General features: G+C 45.6%; 1 protein-coding gene and 1 long non-coding RNA gene across 10 annotated transcripts; one reads left to right on the forward strand and one right to left on the reverse strand.

Annotated features, from left to right (window-relative positions):
• Positions 1 to 613: 613 nt before the first annotated feature.
• On the reverse strand, positions 614 to 6,631 carry LRATD2 (LRAT domain containing 2). 8 transcript variants are annotated; one of them, XR_014255793.1, is made up of 2 exons: positions 4,112 to 5,780; positions 614 to 2,703 (listed from the first exon to the last, which is right to left on the reverse strand). XR_014255793.1 is itself a non-coding variant. In XM_082434097.1 (2 exons), the coding sequence occupies exon 2, from the start codon at positions 5,244 to 5,246 to the stop codon at positions 4,308 to 4,310; it is 939 nt and encodes a 312-aa protein (XP_082290223.1). In that variant the 5' UTR covers positions 5,247 to 5,342; positions 5,879 to 6,631; the 3' UTR covers positions 614 to 4,307. The 8 variants fall into 8 exon arrangements, 6 of the variants coding, with proteins under 6 accessions (XP_082290223.1, XP_082290222.1, XP_082290224.1 ...); XR_014255794.1 differs by having other exon boundaries at positions 614 to 3,245; XM_082434097.1 differs by adding an exon at positions 5,879 to 6,631 and having other exon boundaries at positions 614 to 5,342.
• LOC309647110 lies at positions 5,953 to 23,589 on the forward strand. 2 transcript variants are annotated; one of them, XR_014255810.1, is made up of 5 exons: positions 5,953 to 6,065; positions 6,757 to 6,829; positions 12,477 to 22,318; positions 22,503 to 22,692; positions 23,466 to 23,589. It is a non-coding gene; the product is annotated as an uncharacterized lncRNA (long non-coding RNA). The 2 variants fall into 2 exon arrangements; XR_014255811.1 differs by lacking the exons at positions 12,477 to 22,318; positions 23,466 to 23,589 and having other exon boundaries at positions 22,503 to 22,637.
• The last annotated feature ends 2,105 nt before the right edge of the window (positions 23,590 to 25,694 follow it).

Below are 25,694 nucleotides of genomic sequence, written 5' to 3' on the forward strand. Positions count from 1 at the left end.
GCCAGTCCCAGAGGCCACATCTGCTCCTGTACCTACTGCTGGCACCTGCATCCTTTATCATGTCAGCAGTGCCACTTGATCACATGTGCCTGTTTTCTGTAATTAAATCACTCAGCGAACCCATTCCCTTTGTCTGGGATTCTGAAACCACCTAAGACGCAACATGGGTTACTGATCTTATTACCAAATCTCCCCAGTACAGACTACAAAATGTGAGTGTGGTTTCTGGCAACGTTTACACTGATCCTGAAAAAATCAATGGGTATTGAAAATTTATGTTCACAACACGTTCTTCATGAACATGGGGCCTAGAAGCAATAGGTGATTAATTCCCACACAGTAAATGCAGGGAGGGTTTTCAGACACTAAAAGAATTCATCAAAATGTTTAATGAGTAATGCAAAGATGAAACACACTTAATATTTCAGAAAAATTGCAGTTAAGCCGAGGAGCTTGGATTTGGACCAAAAATGGCAGAAAGAAAGTATACAAATGGAAAAAAAAACGTATATAAATAGAGTTAACTCTAATGAATGGTTTATTGGAAACCCTCAGAGCATTTTTCAAAAGGACTTGACAAATTCTATTGTAATAAGACATAGTGAAGAGGAAATGGTTTAAAAGATATCATCAATCTTTTATTTAACTAAGCACTTGCCCTTCATTTTGAAGGAAATGATACAATTTCAAATCGGAACCTCCTTCTCAAGAAGTGGTGTGAGAACATAACATTGATTTAACATACAATCTTCAACAAAAGTAAAGTTTACACAATTCACTAGGAAATAAAATACATATGAAATTTATCAAGTTAGTCAATGTAATTCTCCATGGGTCACAAGTATCGTTAAGAACAAAACATAATGAAAAGCTGAATAAACCAGTCAAGTTTATAGTTACCCTGATTTAAAAAAAAAAAAATTCACAAATAAAATGTAACTTTCCAAACAAATCCTTTCAATGACGATGATCACACTAGATTTTATTTTAATTTACAAAAAAACAACGGTTAGACAATCACAGAATATCAGGAGTCTTCAACACAGTGGATTCCATTTTGTTAAGAGAAAAAAAATAGAAAACAAGTAATCCTTAAATCTTCTTCACTCTCCATAGCATATGTTGTAGAAAATTAAAGTTTTGCTTCCAAAAATATGTTTCCATGTGGTTATGGTGTTGTCGACTGGTGCTATTAGGGCCAGAAGCAGCAAAGACATGAGAAATTTAACTACTGAAGTGTCATTTTTCATAAAAACTAAAAATTTCCTTAAAGGTCTGGAGTAAAGTCTTCTGCTAGGCTTGTTAGTGCTATAAAGTCATTTTAAATGAAATGTGGAGTAAAACTACAAAAAGTATGAGTTCTTTCAATATAAAAAGTTGTGTAGCTGAAGTTGTAGGCTCCTTTGCCATACATAAGCAGTCTCAATAAAATACTTGCTCAAGTAAGAAAATATAATTTGTCTGATAACATTTAGCATCCGTTCCAGTTGGGTGTCCTGCTTATCCCTGCCAGAGTTTCTAAAGAACATCAGAATCAATATTCCTTGCCTTCAAAGAGCTCCGTAATTCACAGTACAAAACAGTTCTAGAGTCTTAGTCCTAAGGAGAAACAAAAATTATTAAATATATATATATATATTTTAAAGTGCCAGATGTAGCCATTGCCTGGACATTAAAAACTCTTATCCACAACACTGCCATCTTCAAGAAAGATGCCAACAGCTGATTCAGTCCCCTTTCCTTGCAACCTTCAGTGGCTGGTTGGTGCTTTACTTTAAGCATGATGACCCTAATAAAACTTCCAACAGAATCACTGTTCCGAAGCATTACGTACTTCACATCTCTGGTACCCTGTAAAAACACGTGATAAAGCAGCATCTGGAGTAGATCTTTCCTCTTCTAGATCATTTTCAAGCCCTGTTATCAAAAACCTCTTCTCTAGAGGGAGAATGCTACTATTGATATAGATTTTATAGGAGTTCTTCCTTCAAGTTGAGATTTCTCACAAAGCTGTTTGTAACAGAGTCACTGCTGTCCCTCGGTGTGACCAATGACATTCACTTTCCATTGAGGGGTGAAGGAGGGAGACAGAGACCGGGCAGTGGAAAAGAGCTGGCTGGCTAGCCCAGAGCTGCTAGACAGTGCTGCTCTGTTCTTCTCTCTTGTTGTCTGCACAATGTCATTACATTCAACTTTCCCTTGTTTGTGTTAAACATAAAAGACAATCCAAATCTAGAAGGCTCTCCTAAATGTCTTTACCCACGTTTACCTTGCTCCGCTTTTCCACGAGCAAAAAAATACAAACACAAAGCTGCAAGATTATTAAACAAGAAAACTAGATCAACATTTCCAACAGGAGACTGACACTTCTCCAAATTCCTGGACCAGGGCTAAGTGTGGTTCACCTTTAACAGTGACAGGACCTGTTTGGGGATTCCTGTGAAAACAGGGAACATAGCTAATGCCCTTGTAATGAAATAATTTCATGTTGAGGTGCTATAAAGGTCTAGGCTTTTAAAAATTATGGCCTCAAATTCCCAAGTTTAAAAAAAGTACGTGTACAAGGAAATCCTTCAAGTTTTGTTGCCTTGATGTAAAGATCTCCAGGCAGGAGGCCTGAGATGGCCACCACTGTAGAACACTCAAGTATGAGTCTACTCCAGCTGTAAGAATTGGGTCACAAAATGACTTGTTCAGTGTAACCTATAATGATTCCCAAAAGAAAAAAAAGAAACTTTACTCAACTTTTGAGACAGCATTAGCAATGCCAATGCACAGCAGAGAAGGATTCTGAAATCAAGGGCACACATCATTAAAGAGCTCACATGAAAACAAAGGACAGATTGTACACATTTTTTAAAGCCTCAGAGTAAAGCAAACACAGCAGCAGAGTCAAATAGTATCAGCCATACTGCTTCGGACAGATCCCACAATCACCAATCCATGCTTTAGGACTGTCACCAGATCTGGCGCTGACTACACCAGGTTGCATTTATTTATGATTGCTGTCACCCCTCTTCATTGAGAAAGCATTCTGAAGGGCTGTTCTCCAAGCGACAAGAAGACTGCAGCAATACAAGACTTTACATCTTGAATTAAATTGCATCGAGTGTGGCTAGCAAAATAAACAACTACCACTGAAATATACCTCAAGCCTAAGATTTTACCACCAGCAAAACAAAACTGAGTGAGGGGGATGAGGCAGTGAAGGAAAAAAAAAATTCACAGGACCACCACACCAAAGCCTTAAATTAAAAAAAAAAAAGTTACCTTCTCTATTCAGGAAGAGAGTCAGGTGGGGGAATGGACAGGAAACTGATTCCTGCCAGGGCAACCCTGTTTGGCTGTTTCTGTAGTGGATACCTTACGGGGTGGCAGCAGCCAACCTCCCGTGTGACCTGGGGATGAACACGGCCAAGCAGGCTTAATTAGATCAGAGACACAAAGGGCTATTCCCTCCTTTGATAACAAATACCGCAGCTGTAAGTGCCTACAATAGCAAGCGAGAAACAAAGGCAGCAAAACAGAACCAAAATTGAATCCTTCCTTTAGCTGGCCCTGACAATGATTTACATGTAACCTGGGAAGTGGCGAAGGCCCAGGAGACTCAGCTGGAAGCCAGCTCCAGAAGACAAATCGCTTGGGGATGGGGAGAGGGAAAGTAGCAAAATCTTTGTTTTGTAGCCCAAGTTTACTCAACTATTTGTTACACTTCACAGGGGGCTGCTTGATTTCAGTCTGCGGCTCCCAGACCTGGTCCTGGTTTTACCAGCCTTGCACCCCAGGAAAACCACAAGATAAATCACCCCAGCTTCCCGGATCCCTCACACTGCTCTTTGGAGGTAGCACCACCACAAACCTGCTCTGGCTTTACTACAGGGCATCCTCCGAGCCCATGGTAGGAGGGGAAGCGGGCGGAAGGCAACAGCAGGCATTGGTACTCCGAACTTTTCTCCACCCCTAAGTGCATAAGAAGCGTCGATATTTGGACCCAAGTCCAGCAGGGATTAAGTGTGTGGCAAGTCCACAGTGTGCCTCACCCCGGGAAAGGAAGACAGATTGAGCCGGCGGGCAAGAAGCCGAGAAGCGCCCCCGGCCAAAGTGCTCCTACCTGCTCCCTCTTCCTCCTCCGTCCAAGATAACAAACTCAAGCCACAGCTGGCTGCGCTTTTCGCCAACTCTCCGTTTTCCAAACGGCCCAGGAGCCCAGAAGGGGCCCAGAAGGTGGTGGAGGAGGGAGTGAGAGGAGGGAGGGGCAGCGGCTGCTACAACAGCTCCCTCACATAGCTCCGCTCTCAACTCGCCGGTCAGTGAACCACCGCCTCTCGGTCCCCCTCCTCCCGGGCGGGCGCGGGGGGGCGCCCGGGAGGCGGCGTAGTCCGCGCGGCGTCGCTGTCGCCTACGTCCGGCTCGGCGGGCTGCAGGTGCGTGGCGAGCTCCTGCAGCACCGCGGCGCGCCCGATCTGGTCGTTGCGCCGCTTCTCCATGATCAGGTCCTCCAGGCTCTGGAACTCGAGCGTGTGGCTACGCTGCGCAGAGAGCTGGATCTGCAGCCGGTAGGGCTGCTTACCGATGCGCAGCTCGCCGCCGATCTTGAATTCGCGCTTGCCGTAGCGGCACCAGGCGGCGAAGCTCTCCGAGTTACGCCAGCTCAGCTCGCGCTCCTTGGCGCCCACGTGCGCCAGCGCGTTGCGCACCACGGCGCTGGGGCTCAGCGGCTTGTAGCGGTATAGATCGTTTACCACGCGGCCGCGCCGGCCCTGGCTCGCGTCCGTCAGGAAGCTGTTGCTCACCTCCAGCCGGTGCAAATGCACCACCTGGAAGTTGCCCACGTAGACAGCCCAGTGCGGGTACTGCGCCTGCGACACGAACTCCACCAGGTCGCCAGGCCTGCACTTGTTGAGCAGGTTCTCGGGCGTGTAAGTGCTCAGGGCCGCGGAGCCCGGCGCGAAGCTTTTCTGGTAGATGCACTCGTCGCGGTAGAACACAGAGCACTCCACCTCGTGCAGCCGCGGGTCATAGGGCTGCGGCGAGGGCAGCGTCAGCCCATCCCCGCCGTCGGGCAAACCGCCGCCACCGCCATCCGGCCCCTGGGGCGGCGGCTGCGGCTCCACGTCCTCGTCGTCATTGGAGAAGATGTAGGAGACCCCGATGCGGGGCCCGTCGTCCCGGTCCACGCCCGTTGGGTCGGCAGTGGGAACTTCCTTATAACTTAGGTGGGTCAGTTTTTCCACCTGGTTGCCCATCACGCTGCGGACACACGTTCACACCGCCGTGAGAGGAGAAAGCGAAACCACCACTAGGGTCATTGGCACAGGTCCCCGGACAGGGGCCCAGACCACCTGTTGGGAGAGGAAGGCAAGGAAGCCATGTAGGAGCCCTTCCGTGAAACGTGCGATTTGTTCTTAAGAGGAGGAAGAAAGATTGGGAGCCGGGCACCTGGAGCCATTTTACGGGGAGTCTCAGATGTGGCGAGCTTTTCCTCACTTTTCCGCCTCCAGGGTCACGGTCGCAGGAGGCCGGGCAACTCCAGCTCTCCCCCGCCCCCATCCCTTCACCTCGCCCAGGCAAAAGCCCATTGCATCAGCGACTCCTACCGCTTCCGCCAGCGCCCTACCTGCCAATCCCAAGCAGGAGGAAAAAAGGAAAAGAAACTTTAACTCCCCTTTCCTAGCCCCCTCCTTTCACCTCAGGGTCCTAAGTTAGCCCCAGAGACGCCCCCCCATCCATCGCTGAGGAAACCGGCTAGGACCCCGCAGCGCGGCCCGGGCAGGTGAACCGCCCTACCTGGCTCACCTGCGGCGCTTTCTCCTCCCGTCTTGCCCGCCCCTCCCCCCGCGCGCCCGCCCTCTAGCTCGGGTTACCTGCGCAAACTCACCCGCCTAGAGGTGGAGGCCGTGGGGAATTGGGAGGGGCCCCCCGCCGCACCCTGAGACTTCTAGGGCGAGTTTGCAGGTGTGGGCTCCGCAGTCTCTCCTCTCCGGGCGCCAGCGGCTGCGAGGCTGGGTAGGGGGGAGCAGCGCATGTCTTGCCACCGCGGCTACGCAGCGCCTCAAGACTTGAAGGTGGGGAGCGGCGCCTCTTCACACAGCACCCCTTCCCTCCGCCTGAGGCCGCTTTTCCCCTTCAACCTGTTCTTGGGGGAGGTGGGGCTCTCTAGAAGGAGGAGAAGGAAGCAGCCCTGGTGCCCCGCGGCGGCAGCTCCCGCACGGGCCGGGCGAGCAACAAGCGCCGGAGCGGGAGAGACGGGATTGTAGATCCGGCTCCGGGCTCCCAAGGCGGGAGAGCAGCCCCTGGCATTTAAAGACACAGGCGCTCGCTCCCGGAGCCCGGGTCTTTCCTGCACGGCGCTGAGCCTCAGGCATCCCCGCCTCCGCCCCGCCCACACGGGCCACGGGGCTCCGCCCAGGCCACGCCCCCGCTCCGGAGCGGGTTTAAATCCCGCCGGTAAATAACCGACGCGCCGACTGGACTGGCGGTCTTCGCGCCTAACCAGTAGGTTCCCTGCTTACCTTCTTAGAGCGAGACCTTGTTGTGGAGTCCTCGCTGCTTGCTCAGGTCGTATCTTTCAGAGCTGTGAGCTTTAAAATGGAGTTGGAAAGCAAACGCCACCTGCCAGTGTAGAAAGGAGAGAGGGATTAAGAGTTTGGTGTTTGTTCCGTTTCCCCTTCGCCTCTTCATCCCCAGAGTACCTGGAGAGGGAGGAACAGTCATTAGAAAGCAAACAAACTTTTGCTTCTTTCTTTTCTTTCCTAGAACCGATTTCTTGCCAAAGGTCACAGAAGAGGATTTTGTACTAGGACAGCTGGAGAAGTGCTTCCGTTTAGAGGTATTACCAGAATAAGCCCTGTGAAACTTTCAGACAGAAAAAGAAAAAAAAATTTCACAGAAAGGAAACAGCATAAAACAGAATGAAGACTTAGTTACTGACTTGGTTCCAAGACCCGGGCTCTTAATAATATCCCTCGAAGTCAGTACAAAGTTGATTTCATAACCTCCAGTGTTGTTTTGAGAGTTACCAGTTTATACATGGGATAGTGAAAGAAAGCATTCAGCTCTGCTTGTTTATTTTGGGGGTAGAGGATGTAGGAATTGCCTAATTGGCTTTAAGAACATATTAGCAGAGGCCCTCGGTGGATATATTTCCTTCCTGCTGACTTACAGAAGGAAGTGACAGGAGAATAGTATTGCCTATTAACCTCCACTACAAGAGGACAGTTCCTCCCTCTCCCCTCTATGTTGGTTTTGTTTCTTGTACCTAAGATGGAAGCTACCAAAGTGGTTTTTCTTATTTTTATTTTTTTATTTTTTAAATAATGGATTGGAGTCGGGGTGGAGGGATGACAATAAACAAGCTTAGACTTTCACTGGAACACTGGAACACCCAAAGTAATTCTTGGTGGAATTAAGAATGCAACTCAAGACCTCCTCTACCCTGTTTTCCATCACTGTTTCTTTTGACTCAGTTTTTCCAGGTAACACTATTATTCAGTGTGTATACCGACCAGTGGAAACAGGAATATACTAACACCACTGTGATCCTTTTTAGTTTGAGGGGAAAAAAAAGAAAGAAATTAATCTACTTACATACTTTTGAGCCCCAGCAATCAATATTGGCAGGGCTGTGATGGAAGTTAGTCCTTCAGCAAGTCTAAGATCACAGTATAAGTTAGACCAAAAAGAGACTTCTGTATGTCTGCTGTATAGATTAAGTATTTTCCGACCAGCCTCAGGCATGTGTGACCAGATGAGTCTCCTCCCTGGACTTTTTGATAACACGTGCTCTGGAAGCTGCTGTTTTACTTGACTAGTATTTGCCACTAGCATGTGAGCTCATGTAGATGCCCATTTTACAGGGAGGGAGGGGGTTTAGACTGAGAGAGGCAATGGCAAGTCATCCCATGTCTGTTAGACTGGGGAACCTCTGCTACCATCAGCTGTGGTAGGCCACTTTGCCCCTAGGTGGTACTGGCTAGTTTGCCTGGTGATGGGGGAATCCATAGAAGGACACAGTAGTATGACAGTTTGCTGCCAGCACTCTGAGGCACAGATCTAATGAGTAAGGAAACAACACCTTGTTGTCCAGGTGTCTAGCTATTGCCTTGATGAGCTCTGTTCAGGTACACGGTTGTGGCTCAACAACAGTTCTTGAACTGACCAACTATAAAGTCTCAGAGGGAACAGGCTCTGAGTCTTTTATATCCCAATGCCTGGCACCCAGTAAGTGCTCGATAAATGCTTGATGGACGCTTTAGGGGAATTCTTGGACATATCAATAGCCTGTCTCCTGTGTAACTTCTTCCATGAATGCCTGTTTAGGGCCCAGCCTCCATCTGATCCCCCAGGGCTCTTGGTCATAGGTTACAGAATGGCTCCCAAACATGCTTTGCTCATCTCAAATGCTTGTTTAATAAATTTAAATTAACTGTCAATAATTTGGAGACTTGGGAAATCTCACATAAAAATTCAGATTTTCAGATTCATTTGAAAGTGCTAATGTATGAGACCATTGGGCCCACATTCCAGGATGGCAACAAAAAGCTAGAGCTGAGCAGTGGTTGCCTTGGAGATGAGATGTAGCCTCCAGTTGGCCCCAGTCCCTGTCCTACCCACCTCACCTACTAGTTCCTTGACTGGCCCTGGGAGCCTCTGTGTTGGCCACCTCTGCCATCAAATTTCTACATTATACATTGTATCACTTGATTATATGTAAGTCAGCACTTGATCACATAGCATCTGGTATTATTCTTTAATTCATATATTTAAAATGTCTTCTAAAGAGAGCTTGATTCACAACTTCTTTATCCATTCATCTGTCAATGGACATTTCGGTTGTTTCCATGACCTGGCTATCGTAAATAGTGCTGCAATGAACAGTGGGGTGCGTGTGTCTTTTTAAATTACGGTTTTCTCAGGGTATATGCCCAGTAGTGGGATTGCTGGGTCATATGGTAGTTCTGTTTTTAGTTTTTTAAGGAACCTCCATACTGTTCTCCAAAGTGGTTGTATCAATTTACACTCCCACCAACAGTGCAAGAGGGTTCCCTTCTCTCCACACCCTCTCCAGCATTTATTGTTTGTAGATTTTTTTTTGATGATGGCCATTCTGACCGGTGTGAGGTGATACCTCATGGTGGTACATATATACAATGGAATATTACTCAGCCATAAAAAGGAACGAAATTGGGTCATTTGTGGAGATGTGGATGGACCTAGAGTCTGTCATACAGAGTGAAGTAAGTCAGAAAGAGAAAAACAAATATTGTCGAGTAATATTCCACTGTATATATGTACCACATTTTCTTTATCCATTCGTCTGTCGATGGGCATTTAGGTTGCTTCCATGACCTGGCTATTGTAAATAGTGCTGCAATGAACATTGTGGTGCGTGTGTCTTTTTGAATTATGGTTTTCTCAGGGTATATGCCCAGTAGTGGGATAGCTGGGCCATATGGTAGTTCTATTTTTAGTTTTTTAAGAAACCTCCATACTGTTCTCCAAAGTGGTTGTATCAATTTACATTCCCATCAACAGTGTAAGAGGGTTCCCTTTTCTCCACACCCTCTCCAGCATTTATTGTTTGTAGATTTTTTTTTGATGATGGCCATTCTGACCCGTGTGAGGTGATACCTCATGGTGGTACATATATACAATGGAATATTACTCAGCCATAAAAAGGAATGAAATTGGGTCATTTGTAGAGACATGGATGGACCTAGAGACTGTCATACATAGTGAAGTAAGTCAGAAAGAGAAAAACAAATACCGTATGCTAACACATACATATGGAATCTTAAAAAGCAGTACTGATGAACCTAGTGGTAGGGCAAAAATAAAGACACAGACGTAGAGAACGGACTTGAGGACACAGCGGGGTAAAGGGAAGCTGAGATGAAGTGAGAAAGTATACACTACCAAATGTAAAATGGATGGCTAGTGGGAAGCTGCTGCATAGCACAGGGAGATCAGTTGGATGTTTTGTGACCACCTAGAGGGATGGGATAGGCAGGGTGGGAGGGAAGCTCAAGAGGGAGGGGATATGGGGATATATGTATATGTATAGCTGATTCACTTTGTTGTACAGCAGAAACTAACACAACATTGTAAAGCAATTATATTCCAGTAAAGATGGGGGAAAAAAAAGAAAAACAAATATTGTATATTAACACATATATGTGGAATCTAGAAAAATAGTATAGAGGAACCTATTTCCAGGGCAGGAATAGAGATGCAGATGTAGAGAACAGATGTGTGAACTCCTGGGTGGGGGGGGAGGGGAGGGTGGGATGAATTGCAAGATTAGGTTTGACATAAATACACTACCATGTGTAAAATAGATAGCTAGTGGGAACCTGCGGTATAGCACAGGGAGCTCAGTTCGGTGTTCTGTGATGACCTAGATGGGCGGGATGGGGGGTATGCGAGGGAGGTCCAAGAGGGAGGGGATATATGTACACATATAGCTGATTCACTTCGTTGTGCAGCAGAAACTAACACAACATTGTAAAACAATTACACTCCAATAAAAAAATAATAGTAAAGAGAACTTGATTCAAAATATATTTCTTGAAGACCTACTAGGTACCTGTTAGTCTTAAACACCACACATTTATTCTACAAGTACAACAGGCACTATGTTAGGTTTTGTAGGTATTCATGTCCCCATGAAATATATAGACTCCTTAAGACAGTGTGACATGTCCTACAGGAAGGGAAAGTAGAGGATGCTGAGGGGAAGTTTCAAGACATGTAGATACAAAGGTGAATGTTAAAGTGCCTGCCATCAGGGGCTTGGACTAGGGTGACACAACCCTAAAATTAACAATGACATCTACCATTGAGTGAGCTCCTAATTCTGTTATAAAAGACAATTCAGTTTAGAGAGGCTAAGTGACTTCTTCCAGCTGGTGAGATCTCACAGGTCTGCTTGACTTCAAGGCCTGTGCTCATAACCACTTTGTTTTAAATAGAGACAAATACATTCTTCAATATTTAACAAATATTTGAGTGTCTGGCTTTACTGGGCTCCAGAGATAAAAAGCCACAGACTCAGTAGACAGAGTCCTTTCTCTTAATGGCTTTTATGTGTTGACAGGAGGAGACAATTGACAAGTTTAAGTAACTGTATATTCCTTTCTGAGAGTGATAAGGGCCATAAAGAAATAGACTAGGGTAATGGGGTTGAATAACTGTGGCTACAGAGGGTGGCAGGGGTGAGGTGGCCTACTTTGGATAAAATGGTCAGAGATGGGCTCCTAAAGAAGTGAAACTTGGGCTGAGACTTGAAGGATGAGAAGGAGGTGGCCTTGGCATTCCCTCCACAGGGAACACCAAGAGCAAAGGCCTGAGGTGAGAAGGAATTGGAGTGTTTAGGAAAAAGGGGGGATAAAAGGTTGCGACTAGAGCACAGTCAGTGAGAAGGTATGTGATAAGGGGGTGCAGTTAGAGCCATGGGAAAGCTTTGGGGGTTTAGGGTTGTCACTCTGGCTGCCCTATGGGAAATGGACTGTAAAGGGATGAGAGAGGAAGCAGGTCCTATAAATGACCAGGCCATAGGGAGGAAAGGCCTTCCCTGCAGATGGAGCCTCGTGAACAAAGGATAAAGCCACCAAGGCACCTTCCCTGAGAGCAGCCATTAGATTCAATTCAAACGTTAGATTTGAATTCTCAGCCATACTGTAGCTTTGTCCTTCCCCAGCAGTGACCCAGGTGTCACATTCCACACACCTCCTTGGAGGAGGCACTCAATAAAAACAAGTTGTGTTGAATGCCAGTTAATTACTCTCACAGTATTCCTGTCCAGAGCAGAGGGGAATAATCGAGAATAGATGTTTCTACCTGACAAGGCATTGGCCCCCGACTCTGCAGGTGTAGTGGAGATCTCGGTTTAAATGGCTCGACCCAAGAATGTACAAAACAGGAGCAGGAGGGCAGAATTATCTGCTTAGGCAGTCTGGAACTCTGCCTGTTCCCAGGGCCAGGCCCCAGGCTCACGGCAACGGCAGATAGCTGAGTGAGTTTGCTGGAAAACAGGTTCCTCCACAACTTCCTTGTGTTGGGAAACCTCCAGACTTCCCCGTGCCTGTTACCCATAGCTGGAGTTCTGTTGAGACATAGAAAGTGAGTGGTAGCAGAATGAAAACACATGACCTGGGTTGGCGTCTTGTTTGCCAGGTTCATGACCTTGGAGCCGTCCCTTACTTGCTCTGGGCCTCCTTTTCCAAACTCTAAAGTGGGGCTCATGATCCTATTTGCCTCACTTGGGAATCGTCATATGAGACAGTGTACGTGGAAGCACCTCGAAAATCCTAAAGACTGTGTAGATGCCACGTGTTATTTACACCTACCAAACCCTAGGTTAGGGCCGTGTTAGAGCCAGATGATGATTTTAATATGCGGAGCCAAAGAATAACCATTTGTTACGGGCATCAGCTTACTAAATCTCCATACCAATCCTGTTTCTTTACATTTCCCAGATAAGAATACAAAGGCTCAGGAGTATGAATCTTATGGATTGTAAGTGGGAGAAGCTGGATTCAAATCCAAATCTGGCTGGCTCGAAGTCCATACTTTTCACGCCATGTCAAGCTGCGTCAGGAGTACCAGCATGTGCGTTGTTCATCCAGACACTGGCCAGTCTGAGGACCAGGGGGCTGCTTTGTCTTCTGGATGTAGAGTGACCAACTTGTCACAGTGTGCCCAGGACGATCCTGGTTTCACACTGAAAGTCCCATGTCCTAGGCAAACTGGGACACTTGGCTGCCCTACCTTGGTGGCTCCCTATCCTGGTCATTGCTTTTTCTGCCCCTGAGCGGATTGGGGATATTGCTGGGGGTGGAGCACGGAAGGAGGAAGGGAGAAAGGAGAGTCAGGTGTTCTAGTCCAGACCTCACTCTCATAAAGGGTCGCCATCTCCAGGCGAGGTTATGCATACAGCAGCAGCTACGCAAACTGGGTTATCCAGTAAAAGAGACAATAAATATTACATGCTTTTGGCATTCATTCTTTTTTTTTTTTCTTTTTTACTTGGATTCTTTCCAGGAGGTGAGGGCTGGGCCTGTCTCTCCTTTGAGAGGACTGGCCTGCAGCTGCTCCCTCTCTCTTCACCCTCCCAGCCTGTCTTGGGCTTTAAAACCTGCAGAAACAGTTTTGCACTTTGGCTGAATGATTCCTCCATCTTCAGATTAAGGAAGGGAGCACAGAGGCTGCCGAGTGTCATCCTTTTCCTTGGCTTCTGCATTTTATTTCCTTTTCCCCTCAGATCCCCAGAACAGGCTCTCTCAAGCAGGCTGGGCAAGAGCTAGTCTGCCCTGTGGTTTGGGATGTGGAGGAGATGCCCTGAGAAGTGGTCTGGGGCTGTCACCCACCCCAGACCTTCAGCTCTCCATGCATTAATCCTGTGCCTAAATTGTGAGGAAGCTTTTAACCCTTTCCTGGAAGAGGGCTCACCAGTTGGAAAATACCGAGGCTTGTGCCTCCTGGAAGCTGGCTGTTTTAGGAGGCCCCTGACATTATATTGTTGATGTTGAACTGGAGTTTGATTTGTGCCCGGGAGTCTGAGCTTGTAGCTGGGCTCCTGCAGAAGCCTCATGAAAGATGCATTTCACCAGGTGGTTCCAGGGGAGAGACTAGCTTAAATTACAGCTCTACAAATCCAAATATTGGCATATCTGCAAATCCAAATGTAGGGATTTCAAAAAAAAATCTAAATTCTAACAATCTTATTTTGCACTTCTTGTGCAAGAAGGGGAGGATGAGCTATTCAGAGAAGAGACAAGGCTGTCAATAACGAGAGAAGCTTCGGCAGAGCAAACCCAACGTCCTTTTCTTTCCTTGGCCATTCTTCATGCTTCCAGGGAAGAAGAGCTCCGACAAGAGAGAGGAAGACAGTGTTTGTTCAGTGCAGCTTTCTGCAGGACAGATTAGGGGGACCACCCACCCAGTAACTGGGGCATTGGGCTCATTAAATCTGGTTGGTCAATTTCTGCCTGCTTTCCCCAAACCACTTCTAGGCCTGGGGCCAAGGGATCCTGATGAAGGACTCACCTCCCTATAGTCTATTCACAACACAGCAGCCCCCAGCAATCCTGTGAGACAGCGAGCCTAGCCAGGTCTGCTCAAAACTCTCCTATGGCTCCCTGTCTCCCTTGGAGAAAAGCCAAAGTCATGAAGCCAAATCCGGCCTCTTACCCGGACACCAAATTAAATCTCGGAGACAGAGTTTTGGGTGAAGTAGAGAAGAATTAGCTTCATTGCTTTGCCAGGCAAAGGGGGTCACAGCAGACTAACACCCTCGAAACTGTGTGTCCCAACCCAGAGAGGGTAGTGAGGAGTTTTATAGGAATGGTTCAAAGAGGGTGTGGTCAGCTGGTGGACATTCTCCTGATGGTTTGGTGGTGAGGTTAGCGGGAGTCGGCATCATCAGCCTTCTGGTTCCAACCAGTCTGGGGTCTCCGTGCTTGTGGGCAGCAGACTGTCCTTAACCATTAACTGTTAACTTCTCCCACTTGGTGGGGGTTTCAGTATCTGCAAAACAGCTCAAAGATGTTGTTGTGTGTATCCCTTGATGGGGAACCAGGACCTCGTCCCAAGGCTGCACTATGGTTTCTCTTGACTGTTTGTTCCTCCCCTGTCTCTGCATCCCCTCCTTTCCCTAATTAACAACTACTTGAACCTGCCCATTGGAACTCAGGGAGGGTCATGGAGGCTGAATAAAGCCTGTTTCCTGTCATCAGAGAAATGGGGGACACACAAAGGCTTTGTGCCCAGGAGCCCCACAGGGTCCTGCTCGGTATCAGTCCCTAAAATAGCCCCACAGCCCTGCCTGCCTCCTTCATTACCCGTCTGATGCCCCATCGCTCACACCTCCAGATGCACTGTCCCCTTGCTCTTCCTCCCCCGTGGGTGGCATGCTTCTCCCCCATGTCCTCAACATTTGCTGTTCCTTCTGCCTGGAACGCTTTTCCCCCAGGTATCTTCATGGTGTGCTCTTTAGTCTTGACTCAGATGTTAGCTTCTTGGTGAGCTTTCCCCAACAGCCCTATTTAAAATTTCAAATGTCCTCCCATACATACTGTCAACTGAAAAAGAAAAATGCACAACCTAAAAGTTGAGAATTATGTTTTATTCCTCAGGCTTGCTGAGAACTTAAGTCTGGGAGGCAGCTGCTCAGCTAGCTCTGAGGGACGGCTACAAAAATGGTTAAGGAAGAGCCAAGATAGAAAGGCGCTTTTGCAACAAAAACCAGGTAGTCAGACCATCAAAAGATTACTGTTAATTAAAGAAAAACCAGACATCTCAAATTAATGAATTTAGCATTTTCCTATGTATGAGAAGATGCAAGAGTCTGGGCTCATTGAAACCATTCCTTTGATGTGCACCTTAACTATCCAGGGCCAGTATCTTTTTTCTTTTTTTTTTCCATCCCAAATCCCCTCAGGGTGCAGAGTCAGGGTGACTGCAGTGGCTGATGGCTTGATGGCTGAAACACGCTTTGTTTACTGATATGGCAGGCGACGTTTGTCATCCACAATACCCTTTATCCTCTTTCCTGCTCTATTTCCCTATCACTTATTCAACTCACTTATCACCTTTTAGTATTCTATACACGTTATTAATTTGTTTTTGTTTATTATCCCTCCCTGTTAGACGGTACCCGCTATGAGATCAGGGATCCTTGTCCTGTTTGTTGGGCTCTCCCGACCTCCTAGAACAGTGCGAGGCTCAGTACATTGTAGTTAAATGAACAAGTGAGAAGGCTTTTTATGGGTCATCGCTAGTCATCCTCACAACAGCTTTAATGGTGCGGGAATACTGTCAATTTACAGATGAGAAAATGAACTCTAAAATGTACTAAATGCTTAGGGTACACCAGGCACCGTACTAAGCAGTTGAGTTTCAGGGGGCTTAAGAAGTTGGGCCCAGGTAACACAGCTAAGTTCACCATGAAATTGTATCTCTGTACTGTCCAACATGGTAGCCGGTACTCACATGTGGCTACTAAGCATCTGAACTGAAATGTGTCATAAATGTAGAATGTACATCGATTTCCAAGAATGAGTCCAAAAAAGGTAAAAGATCTTGCTAATGTTTCCATACTGGTTACATGTTGAAATTATAACATCTTAAATCTATTGGGCTAAACAAAATATGTTATTAAAATTAATATCTCCTGTTTCTTTTTACTTTTTTTAATGTGGCCACTATACAAATTTAAATTACATGTGTGGCTTGCATTTGGCTCTTCTAGCTGTTTCCATGACACCTTATGTCTCTGTCTTCAAGTATATCACCTCTTGGACCCTTGAGGGCAAGAGTGAAATGAATTTGTCTTTCCTATGAGGATAAGAGCCAAGATATGCAGAATGCATCAACAAGTCTCAAAAGGATTAATATACCTGTTATATACTGCTTGTGTCCCCCCCCCCCAAATTTATATGTAAAAGCCCTAACCCCAAATGTGATGGTATTTGGAGGTAGGGCCTTTGGGAGATAATTGGGATTAGAATGAGGTCATGAGGATGAAGCCTCCGTGGTGGGATTAGTGCCCTTACAAGAAGAGGAACAGATACCAGAGCTTCCTTTCTCTGACTTGTGAGGACACAGTGAGAAGGTGGGCCATCTACAAGCCAGGAAGAAGGCCTTACCAGAACCTGACATAACCAGCACCCTGATCTTGGAATCCTAGGCTCTGGAACTGTAGGAAAATAAATTTCTGTTGTTTAAGCCACCAGTTTGTGGTATTTAGTTATGGTAGCCCAAGCTGCCCGAGACAGTACCTAAAGATGAATGCCTGTCTCTGGAGGACAGTAAATCTCCAGAGAAAGCAAATGGGCTAAAGTAGGCTCCAGGGGGATGTGTTTTAAGCAACTTCTGGTAAAGCAGATAGCCCCCTGCACAAAATTGAGAGTGGGGTCTGTGAAGAAGGAATTCCCCGTCTGATGGAGGTGGACGAGGCTGGCTGTCACAGAGCCAGAACTCCACCCCTAGCATTACCGAGCATCTTCTACTCCCTTTTACTCCCTGCCAAGCGAGCAACCTTCTAAGAGGCTTTCTGCTGCCCCTATAGACCTGCTTATAAAGATGACATATTGACCTAGTAATTACAGTTCTTTTTGCCATTCAGTAAGCTGAGGGGGCTGGTTTTATGTGTCTGACTCTGTGGGCTGAGTCTCTCCATTTTCAGTGGGTTGGCAGAGTTGGGTTTCTGAACTTTCAATCTTGAGGATCTCACTTCAGATGACAGAGAATTCATAAAGGTGGTACTAAACAAAGAAACAAGATAGTAGCAGCTAATATTTATTGAATGCTTACTGTATCCAGCACCACCCTAAGAGCTTTATATGTATTCACTCCTCTAATCCTTACCTGTGAGGTAGGCATTATTATCATTATCCTCATTTTACAGACGAGAAAGCAGAGGAATAGTAAATTTAAGGATCTTGCCCATGACAACACCACTAGTGATTTGCAGAGCCAAGATTCATATACAGGACAGTGCCATGGAGTAGGGGTGGCCTCCTGCTACCCACCTTGCCCAGACAGTAACCCATATGGCTGAGTTCGTCTGTCTTCATACTCCACACTCCTCTTGGTCCCGTCTGTGGGTGATGAAGCCATCGCCTTTGCATGTGTTCATAAGTCTGACTCTTCACCATCCTTCTGGGCTTATCTGCCAGTTTTCCAATCACCCTGTATGCCTCGGCCATACCAGTCCTTGGTTTATGTTCATCTCACTCTTCACAAAGCTAAATTCCTCGCATTCTTTCTGCTTCCAATTAAGTCAAGTCTTTATAGAGAGCGAGCTTTGTTAACTAGCCTGTTACCCACCTCACTCTTCCTCAGCCCCTGCTTATTTCCTACAAATGCCTATTACAGTAGTGATGGTATTTGCTTATTTGCTCGTCATTGCCTGCCTGTCTCTTCAGGAGTCCAGACTTTGACGTGTCACTGTCACACCCTCAGTGTCCAGTGTCATATCCTACACACAGTAGATGCTTAACAAATATGCACTGAGTAAATAAATGCTTCTTTGGATTAGCCTGATATTTCTCATTCTGTATGTGTCAAGAGAAACAGCTCTTCAAAAAGTGATTTTTGAGTTTCAGGTATGTGCTCAGGTTTGCAAAGCTAAGGTGTTAAGTGGAACCAGGAGGAAGCTTGATGGAGTAAGGTGGGTCAAGGAAGAGAAATGAAAAAACAAAAAACAAAACACAAGAAGAGGAAAGCAGTAAGGGCCTGTTACGCCTAGTAAGGAGAAACAAAGTTTGCTAAAGTTCATTGCATGAGGGGTTGACTTCCAGTTGATTGAATGAGTTATCTGACTGCAGTGGAGTAAAGAGTGGGATGGAGTTCTGTCTTTGCATGGTGAGGACTTAGCTTCGGTCTAGCGCTGCCCTGGGCCCTGTGGCTGGAGCTGAATGTGCACCAGTGCACCTGGCAGTCAGCTGCTGTGCCTGGTAGTTGAGTTCCAGGAATCCTCACTGAACACCTACGTTATGTCACCCACCCTTCCTACTTGCTGAACAAAGGGACTGAAACCTGATCTTTGCCCTCTGGGAACTCACAGACCCATCACCCCAACTAGCACCTCCTGAACAACTTAGTAGATGATCAGTAAACATTTCTGAAGTATTTGGATTAATGAGTGCATAGAATAGGGCCTTTGCCTTAAGAGTCTTAAAAGCAGTTGGGAATGTCAGACAAGGGATATTTATTTAGAGACTGAGCCAACAATATAACTACAGAAGCTATGTTGACCTAGCTTTTGCAAATCGGAGAGGCTATAACCACTCTGCACATACCTATTGTAGGGGAGGAAAAAAAGTTTTTGCTCTATGTATCTTAGGTTCCTTGGCTGGGGCCCTCAAATTAGATTGACAGACAGATTAACAAGAGAAAAACAAATAGAAGTTTATTAATGTGTGTATCATGTACACATGGGAGCACTCTTGTGATAAGTAGATAAAGGGATATTAGAACTTGGGCTTGTATAGCATCTTAGCCAAGAACGATAATTTTGTAGAGAAGTGACAAGACAAAGGAAAAGGACTTTGAGCTTCTAGAGGCAGAAAATTGTGAGAATGCAAATATGTGGGGAAACTAATGGGGGATAAAAGCTAGTTAGTAAGGTTTGTTCATGTTGACCCTTTCTGGGTGCCATCTTGTCTCCAATGATAAGGTTGTTATCCCCCTCCTGGTACAGAAGTGGGGAAGGAGAGGGAATTCCTTAGTGGTCCAGTGGTTAGGACTCGGTGCTTTCACTGCCAGGGCCCGGGTTCAATCCCTAGTCTGGGAACTAAGATCCCACAAGCCAAAAAAAAAAAAAAGAAGTGGGGAAGGGGACACCTTAACAAGGGAAATTTATGTTCTGTTTTTATGTAACTAGGGGGAAGGCGGAGAGCTTTTCTTGTGTCTTCTTCTCAATTGCCTTCAATTCAAAATAATCGTTGTACCAAAGTGGCCTATTTTGGGGTAGCATATTCTGCTACTCTTCACTACGAACCAGCAAAAAGATGAGGTCCTATCTCTGAGATGGCAGGAGGATTTATTGTGTGCCTGGTACTGTGCTAACTACTTGTAATCATTACCTGGTTAACATTCCTCACAACTTCACAGGGCACATACTATTATTATCCTAATACCCATTTTAGAGCTGGGGAAGGTGAAATGTCAGAAGTGACTTGTTCCTATCACAGAGCTGGCCAGTCATCCCACCAAATGGATGTGGACCCAGGCAGGTCTGAATCGAAGCCCCACTGGACATGGCTCCTTTGCACTCCGACCACTGTGTGTCCCATCGATGTCACAAACAATAGGACAGAGCTTCTTGGTGAGGCAAAATGCAGCCATTAACTGTTTCCTTTTCCTCTTCCTCCTCCTTTAAGTGGGGCATGCTTCACCCATAGCAGTTAGTCCAAGGGTTTCAAACAGGTTTCTTAGAATTTAGCATGCCCATACTGATTGCAGAAACAGACTGATGGAAGATGTCCCCACTGGGAAAAGGAACCTGAACTTTCCATGTAAGGATGGCCCAGGGAGAAGGAAAAAGAAACAACCTGGGGACTCTGACTAATTTGACGAATGTATTACCGTGGGAGGGTCTGAGTCATTAGAGCTTTGGGGAAGTGCCAACTAAGATAAATAAATTGGATTTCAGTGTGCTGTACCAAATCACTACATCCCTGCAGACACTTAAACACAACAGTAACCTGGGCATGAAGTTTGCCATTTTGGCAAGGTCACAAAGATTCTGCTTCCCACCAGGGCAATTTTCCCTCACCTAGCGATTTACAAATTCCTGTCCCATTGTCAGGGACTAGATCAACTCTTACCAATACAGTCCTCAGCCCTTTTCCTTCCTTATCCTCAAGCCCCAGGGGCTTTTGCCTCCTGAGTCATTATGTAAATAACTTACAGGCAGAATCTAAAGCCATTAACCAGGAACCCTCCCACCTTGACCATCTCTAGTTAAATGGATTCCTGCTTAACTGAAGGTTAAATAAAACCTGCCTTAAGGGCTTGTTATTGAAAATCTTTTTAAACTGTGTTAGTTCACTCACCTGCCTAAATTTCTGGAGCAGAATGAAAATAATCACATTTTTGCTTGATGCTCAGACATCTTGCAGCGCCTTGGGGCACTATTCTGCCTAAGGGTTAGGATTAAAATTTCACTGTAGTTGTCGACTTTTGTGAGAAATGGGGCTCTAACTGTTTAAGCTGAAGAAGAAATTTTAATTTAATTTTGTTGAGAGAAGTACAGCATCTTGCTTACCCCATACTTAGCAGAGTATCAGGGCATTTTCTCAAAAATTCTGCTAAGTCGATGAATGTCTGATATGAACTTATTTCTTGCTGTTGGGTTTTTTCCCCCCAATAATAATTGTATCTGCTCTTTATTGATTGCTAGGGATGGTTCCAGGTGTTGTGCTAAGCACTCTGTGTGCTTTATATCATTGCATCCCTGCCACACAGTGGGTGGGTTTTACCTCACAGATCAGCCTCAGAGAGGTTGAATGACTTGGCCGAGATTCCAAAACTAGGAAGGGACGAGCTAGAATCCACATTACTTGCAGAGTTTTATGGATGGTAGTCTCCATCTGCATATGAGGCTAGATAGGCAGGAATGCCCCTAAAACCATAAGGAAATGGAACCTACGTGAAATGAGAATTGAGGGGGGACAGACAGATATACACAGATACCCTCACCCACACCCACAGACACACAGACACACACGTACCCTGGTCCTAGACACCCCATCGGTTAGGGAGCCAGGACAGTGTAGTAGTTTAGAGAAGTGATTTTCAAATTATCTGCAAACAAGGGCCAGGCTGTTTGTTTTGTTTGTTTGTTTTGTTTATAACTTCCAACTTTTTGTGAGCTGATACCTTTGTAAAATAACATAGATATAAATTATTAGAAGAATGAAGTAAGAATATAATAAAATGACATAGAAGCCCAATTTTTAAGTTATTATTACATTTAGCAGACATAAAATAACTGCCAAATAGTTATAAAATTTCTAGCAGCTCACCCCCAATTTCCGTTCTTCCGCTGCGGCAGGTAACAAGCAGTCGGTGTATCAGCAGAGGTACTCATGTCTCTCTCTGCAGGGCTGGATCAGGGCAACGCTTGCTTCTCCAAGGGTGGTTACCACCAGGCAGTACGGGCCTCACGCGGGAGCTGAGCTTGCTGGAAATGCAGGCTCTCAGACTCCGCCCCTGATTGGCTGAACCAGGATCTGCCGTTTAACAAGATCACCAGGTGATTCTAGTGAGCGTTAAGGCTTGGGAAGCACTGATTTAGAACAAAGGCTCTGAAGTCAGACCACCTAATCAAGCTCTATCTCTTACATCTGTGTGCCCTTGAGCAAATCACTTAACCCTGTGCTTCAGTTCCCTAGTTTTAACAGTACACTCCTCTTCTGGGCTATCGTGATCCCTGCAAGGTAATGCTCCTGGAGGGTTAAGGGCAAGTGAGAGAGCGCTCAGTGGAGCTTAGCACTCTGTAAGGTAAGGATGCCATAGCTATTGTTGTTATTGCTAACGGTTTTTAAAAAACATTTTCTTAGGCCATACTTTTGTCCTTGAGACATGAGCACCCAGGCCAAGGATATTTACTTTAATGTTTGATGTTTAATTAGCAGTCGGCTGTATGAAAAGTTTCCCCTTCCCCTTCCCCTTCCTGATCCTGGTCATTTGGCTTTGGGACTACTGATGCTACTTAAGCCCCTTGGACAGGTTCCTCACCCCACTCATGATCATCTATTGGTACTAACCATCCTGAACGGGGTGAGTCTACAGGAGGACCTGGAAGCTGGTAAGTTCTGGTTTCCCAGTCTGTTAAGAACTTTTCTTACCAGGGCTTGGTGGAGAGGAGGGGAGGGAGCTGAGGGGAGGGAGCTATTGCAGTTCAGCTGGGAGAGAAGACACATGCCCTTGTTGGTGTGGTTTCTGTGACAGCAGTGACTCTGGTTGCTCTCTTTCTTTTCTTCTGTCTACAGATAAAAGCCAGTGTGTCCTCTAGTGAGACTGACAATTTTGTGAGCACGGAGCCAGGAAAAGGCAGCAAACCAAAGTGAACAGTCAGCTAAGTAGAGTTTGCTGGAGATTTACGCAGAAACCTACCCACAGAAGCAGGGCTGATGGATTTATAACTGACGGGATAATTTGTTCTTGTGTGCTAAGATAAGGGTAAACAAATTTCATGCTGTGATGTAAGCCCCTATCTGCAGAAGTCAGGAGAGATTCCCTGCCCTGTTGCTGAATCGTGTGCTTGACAAATTATCCTCAGAGGCTTATTTTAAGAGACTTTATCTGGAGGTCTCACTGGGGCCCAAATGTGAAAGGTGGAAGGACATGCCTGGGGGCAGAGGAGGGGGACTCTTCTGTCCCTGCACATCTGGAAGCTCAGAAATGAAAGTGGCACGGGGCTATAGTATTTGGAAAATCCTGGAGAGGAGCTGGGATGGAAGCGAGTAACTGTGTGATCCCTGAGGCTGATTGAGGAAATATGCCAGAAAACATGTGTTCTCATTTCAGCCCACCTTGGCCTTGGTCCAGCAGTCATACCCACCCTAGACCTGCCTCTGCCCTTTATTTTGTCAACAGCAGGTAGATAAAGTGCTCTTAGTTTCCAGAGCTTCTCATCACACTTCCTGGGAAGGAAGCCCTTACTGAGCTCTAGGAACTGGCTGGCTGTCTCCACCACACCTCTAGAGGACAAAGGCAGAGTCTTGATAATCTTTATATCCCTTATGTGTAAGTTTTCTATATGTGCTAAAAATGTTTACAGAAATAAGAAAGAAAGCTGGAGCTCTGAGGGTGAACCTCTTTAAGAAATACAGGAATGTAACTTAAATTTTGCAAAATTATCATTATCCTATAATATTTACTATTTGGTGTTCTGCCATTTAAAAAATAATTCTAATTAATCTATATGTAATTATTATTATCCCACTTTACAGATATTGAAACTGAGGGTCCAGAGCCAAGAAAACACAGCTCTCACGTAATGAAGCCAGGATTCAAACCTACTACTGTTAGATGTCCAACCCCACTTTGTCCAAGCTGATGCTAGAGTAACGATCCCAGGTCCTCCGTGTTCCTTTGGGGACTTCCCTGAGCCTAGGCCTGGGCCCCATGTTTCCCATTTGTAAAACTGGGGGAGGGATGGACTAGGATCCCACAGGCTGCTTGTCAGTGGGTGTCAGAAGTGCAGGAGAAGAAGGTGAGCAGCCCGGGACGCTGGGCTTTAAGGCTTGAGCAATGTCAAATGGGAGTCCCCAGTAAATCGAGATGTTGCCACACAGACTTGGGCATGAGAAAAATTAACAGAGAGCCAGTCACTATTACAAGGGCTTCAAGGGGCAATTCAACCCAGGTATCAGAAGTCCAGTCTAAGACTGATGAGTGAACAGGCTGGTGGGATAGAAAACAGGTTGATCCCCAAAGATGTGTGTGGCCACAGTTGTGTGGAGAGTAAGGCCAGACACACATGCATGCACATGTGCACACCCACGCATGGATACAGCCATCAAGAGAGCATCTGTGTGCAGCCAGAGATACAAGAGACAGGATAAGGTTCTTTTATGTTGCAGGTAATATCACCCCGACTCTCAGGCTTCCCCTACGTAGGACTTTGCAGATTATTAAAGTCTCTAATCAGTCTTATTAGTCATACTTTCCATATTCCTGGTGCAGACAGTGTGTATAATATATTACATTTTATGGAAAACAAAGGATGAGATATGTAATATATATATTCATGTTTTTTTTCCCGTGATTTTTCCACATATAGACTATTTCTGTAAGTTTACCCAAAAAGCTTATAAGCATGGTTGCCTCTGAGTAGGGATCTAAGTGCCAGAGTTGGTAAAGAGAGTAACTTTGCATTACATTCCCTTTTATAATATTTGAACCTTTTAATCATGGATATGGATTCCTTATTCAAAACAATAAATTGTTAAAAGAAAAACACACAAAAACAATGTTCCCGTGTCTGTCTTACACTCCGATGTTTCTGAATTGGTTCCTGTGAGTGAATGATTGTTTCTGAATGTGATTAATTCTGAGAGTATTTATGATACGGTTGGAGGCTGTTTATGGTTCAATGGAGAGGAGCGGATTGATGGAAGACCCTTGGAGGTGAAGAGGATGGAAACGCCCTAGAGGAGGGAAATTCCTCCAGCCCCAGCCAGGAAAGGCCAGATTAACCACCAGGGAGTGATGAGTGTCAGTAACTCCAGTAAATCAGTTAAGAAATAAGCTGGACTCTTTGTCTCGACACCTAGCTGAAGTGGGAGTAGCTAGGAGTATTGGGAGATTTGAACTGAATTTAGGGAACTTATATATTTTGTTTTTTGAAAATAAGATGAGTGTACACACCAGACATTTCTTGCTGGACTGACCTGTGGCTGCATAACTGAGATGCAGACTTTAAAAGAACTAGCTGACTTTGTTTAGTACTGCATGAAGCCGGACAGTGAGTAGGCATTTTGCTGGTCTCATCTCATTTAATCTTTAAATAGTCCTAACAAGTAATATCCCATTTTACCTGTGAAGAAATTAAGACCCCAGGCAGTTAGGGGTTAATCAACTGGCCCAAGATGTCACAGCTGTTGATAATATGGCAGAGTCACAATGTGGCTCCAAGTACTCTTTGATTCCAAACCTTTGGCTCTACCCAACAGTGCCTGGAAGAAAAGGAGACAGGGCTTAATTACCTACAAGAAACTGGCAAATAATTATGCTAAGGAAGTCGCTCTCAGACACTGGCTACATCAGAATCTCCTGCAGAGCTTGTTAAAACACTTATTGCTAACCCCACCCCCATGGTTCGGATTCAGTAGGTTTGGGCTAGGGCCTGTGAATTTGTGTTTCTAACAAGTTCTCAGGGGATGCTGATACTCTGGTCTGGGGGCTCCACTTTGAGAACTACTGCCATAAAGTAAAGAGATTAGAATAGGGACTCTTAAAGCTTATTTGGTGATTTTAGGGTCAGACATGGGAATAGGGCAATTACATGCTGTTTATATTTCTTGTAATTATTTCCTTTGTGTTTTTGTTTGGATTTTAATAAAATACTTTTTGGAACTATCCACCTATCTCATCTATTTTAAGGGGAAAAAGGGAAATGACTTTGTGTCTACAGGCAAATCAGAGAGTAAGGGGGAGCAGTGCACCTTAAGGTTTAG

The sequence above is a fragment of the Balaenoptera physalus genome (assembly GCF_965194825.1).
Source record: "Balaenoptera physalus genome assembly, chromosome: 17".
Taxonomy (NCBI): Eukaryota; Metazoa; Chordata; class Mammalia; order Artiodactyla; family Balaenopteridae; genus Balaenoptera; species Balaenoptera physalus.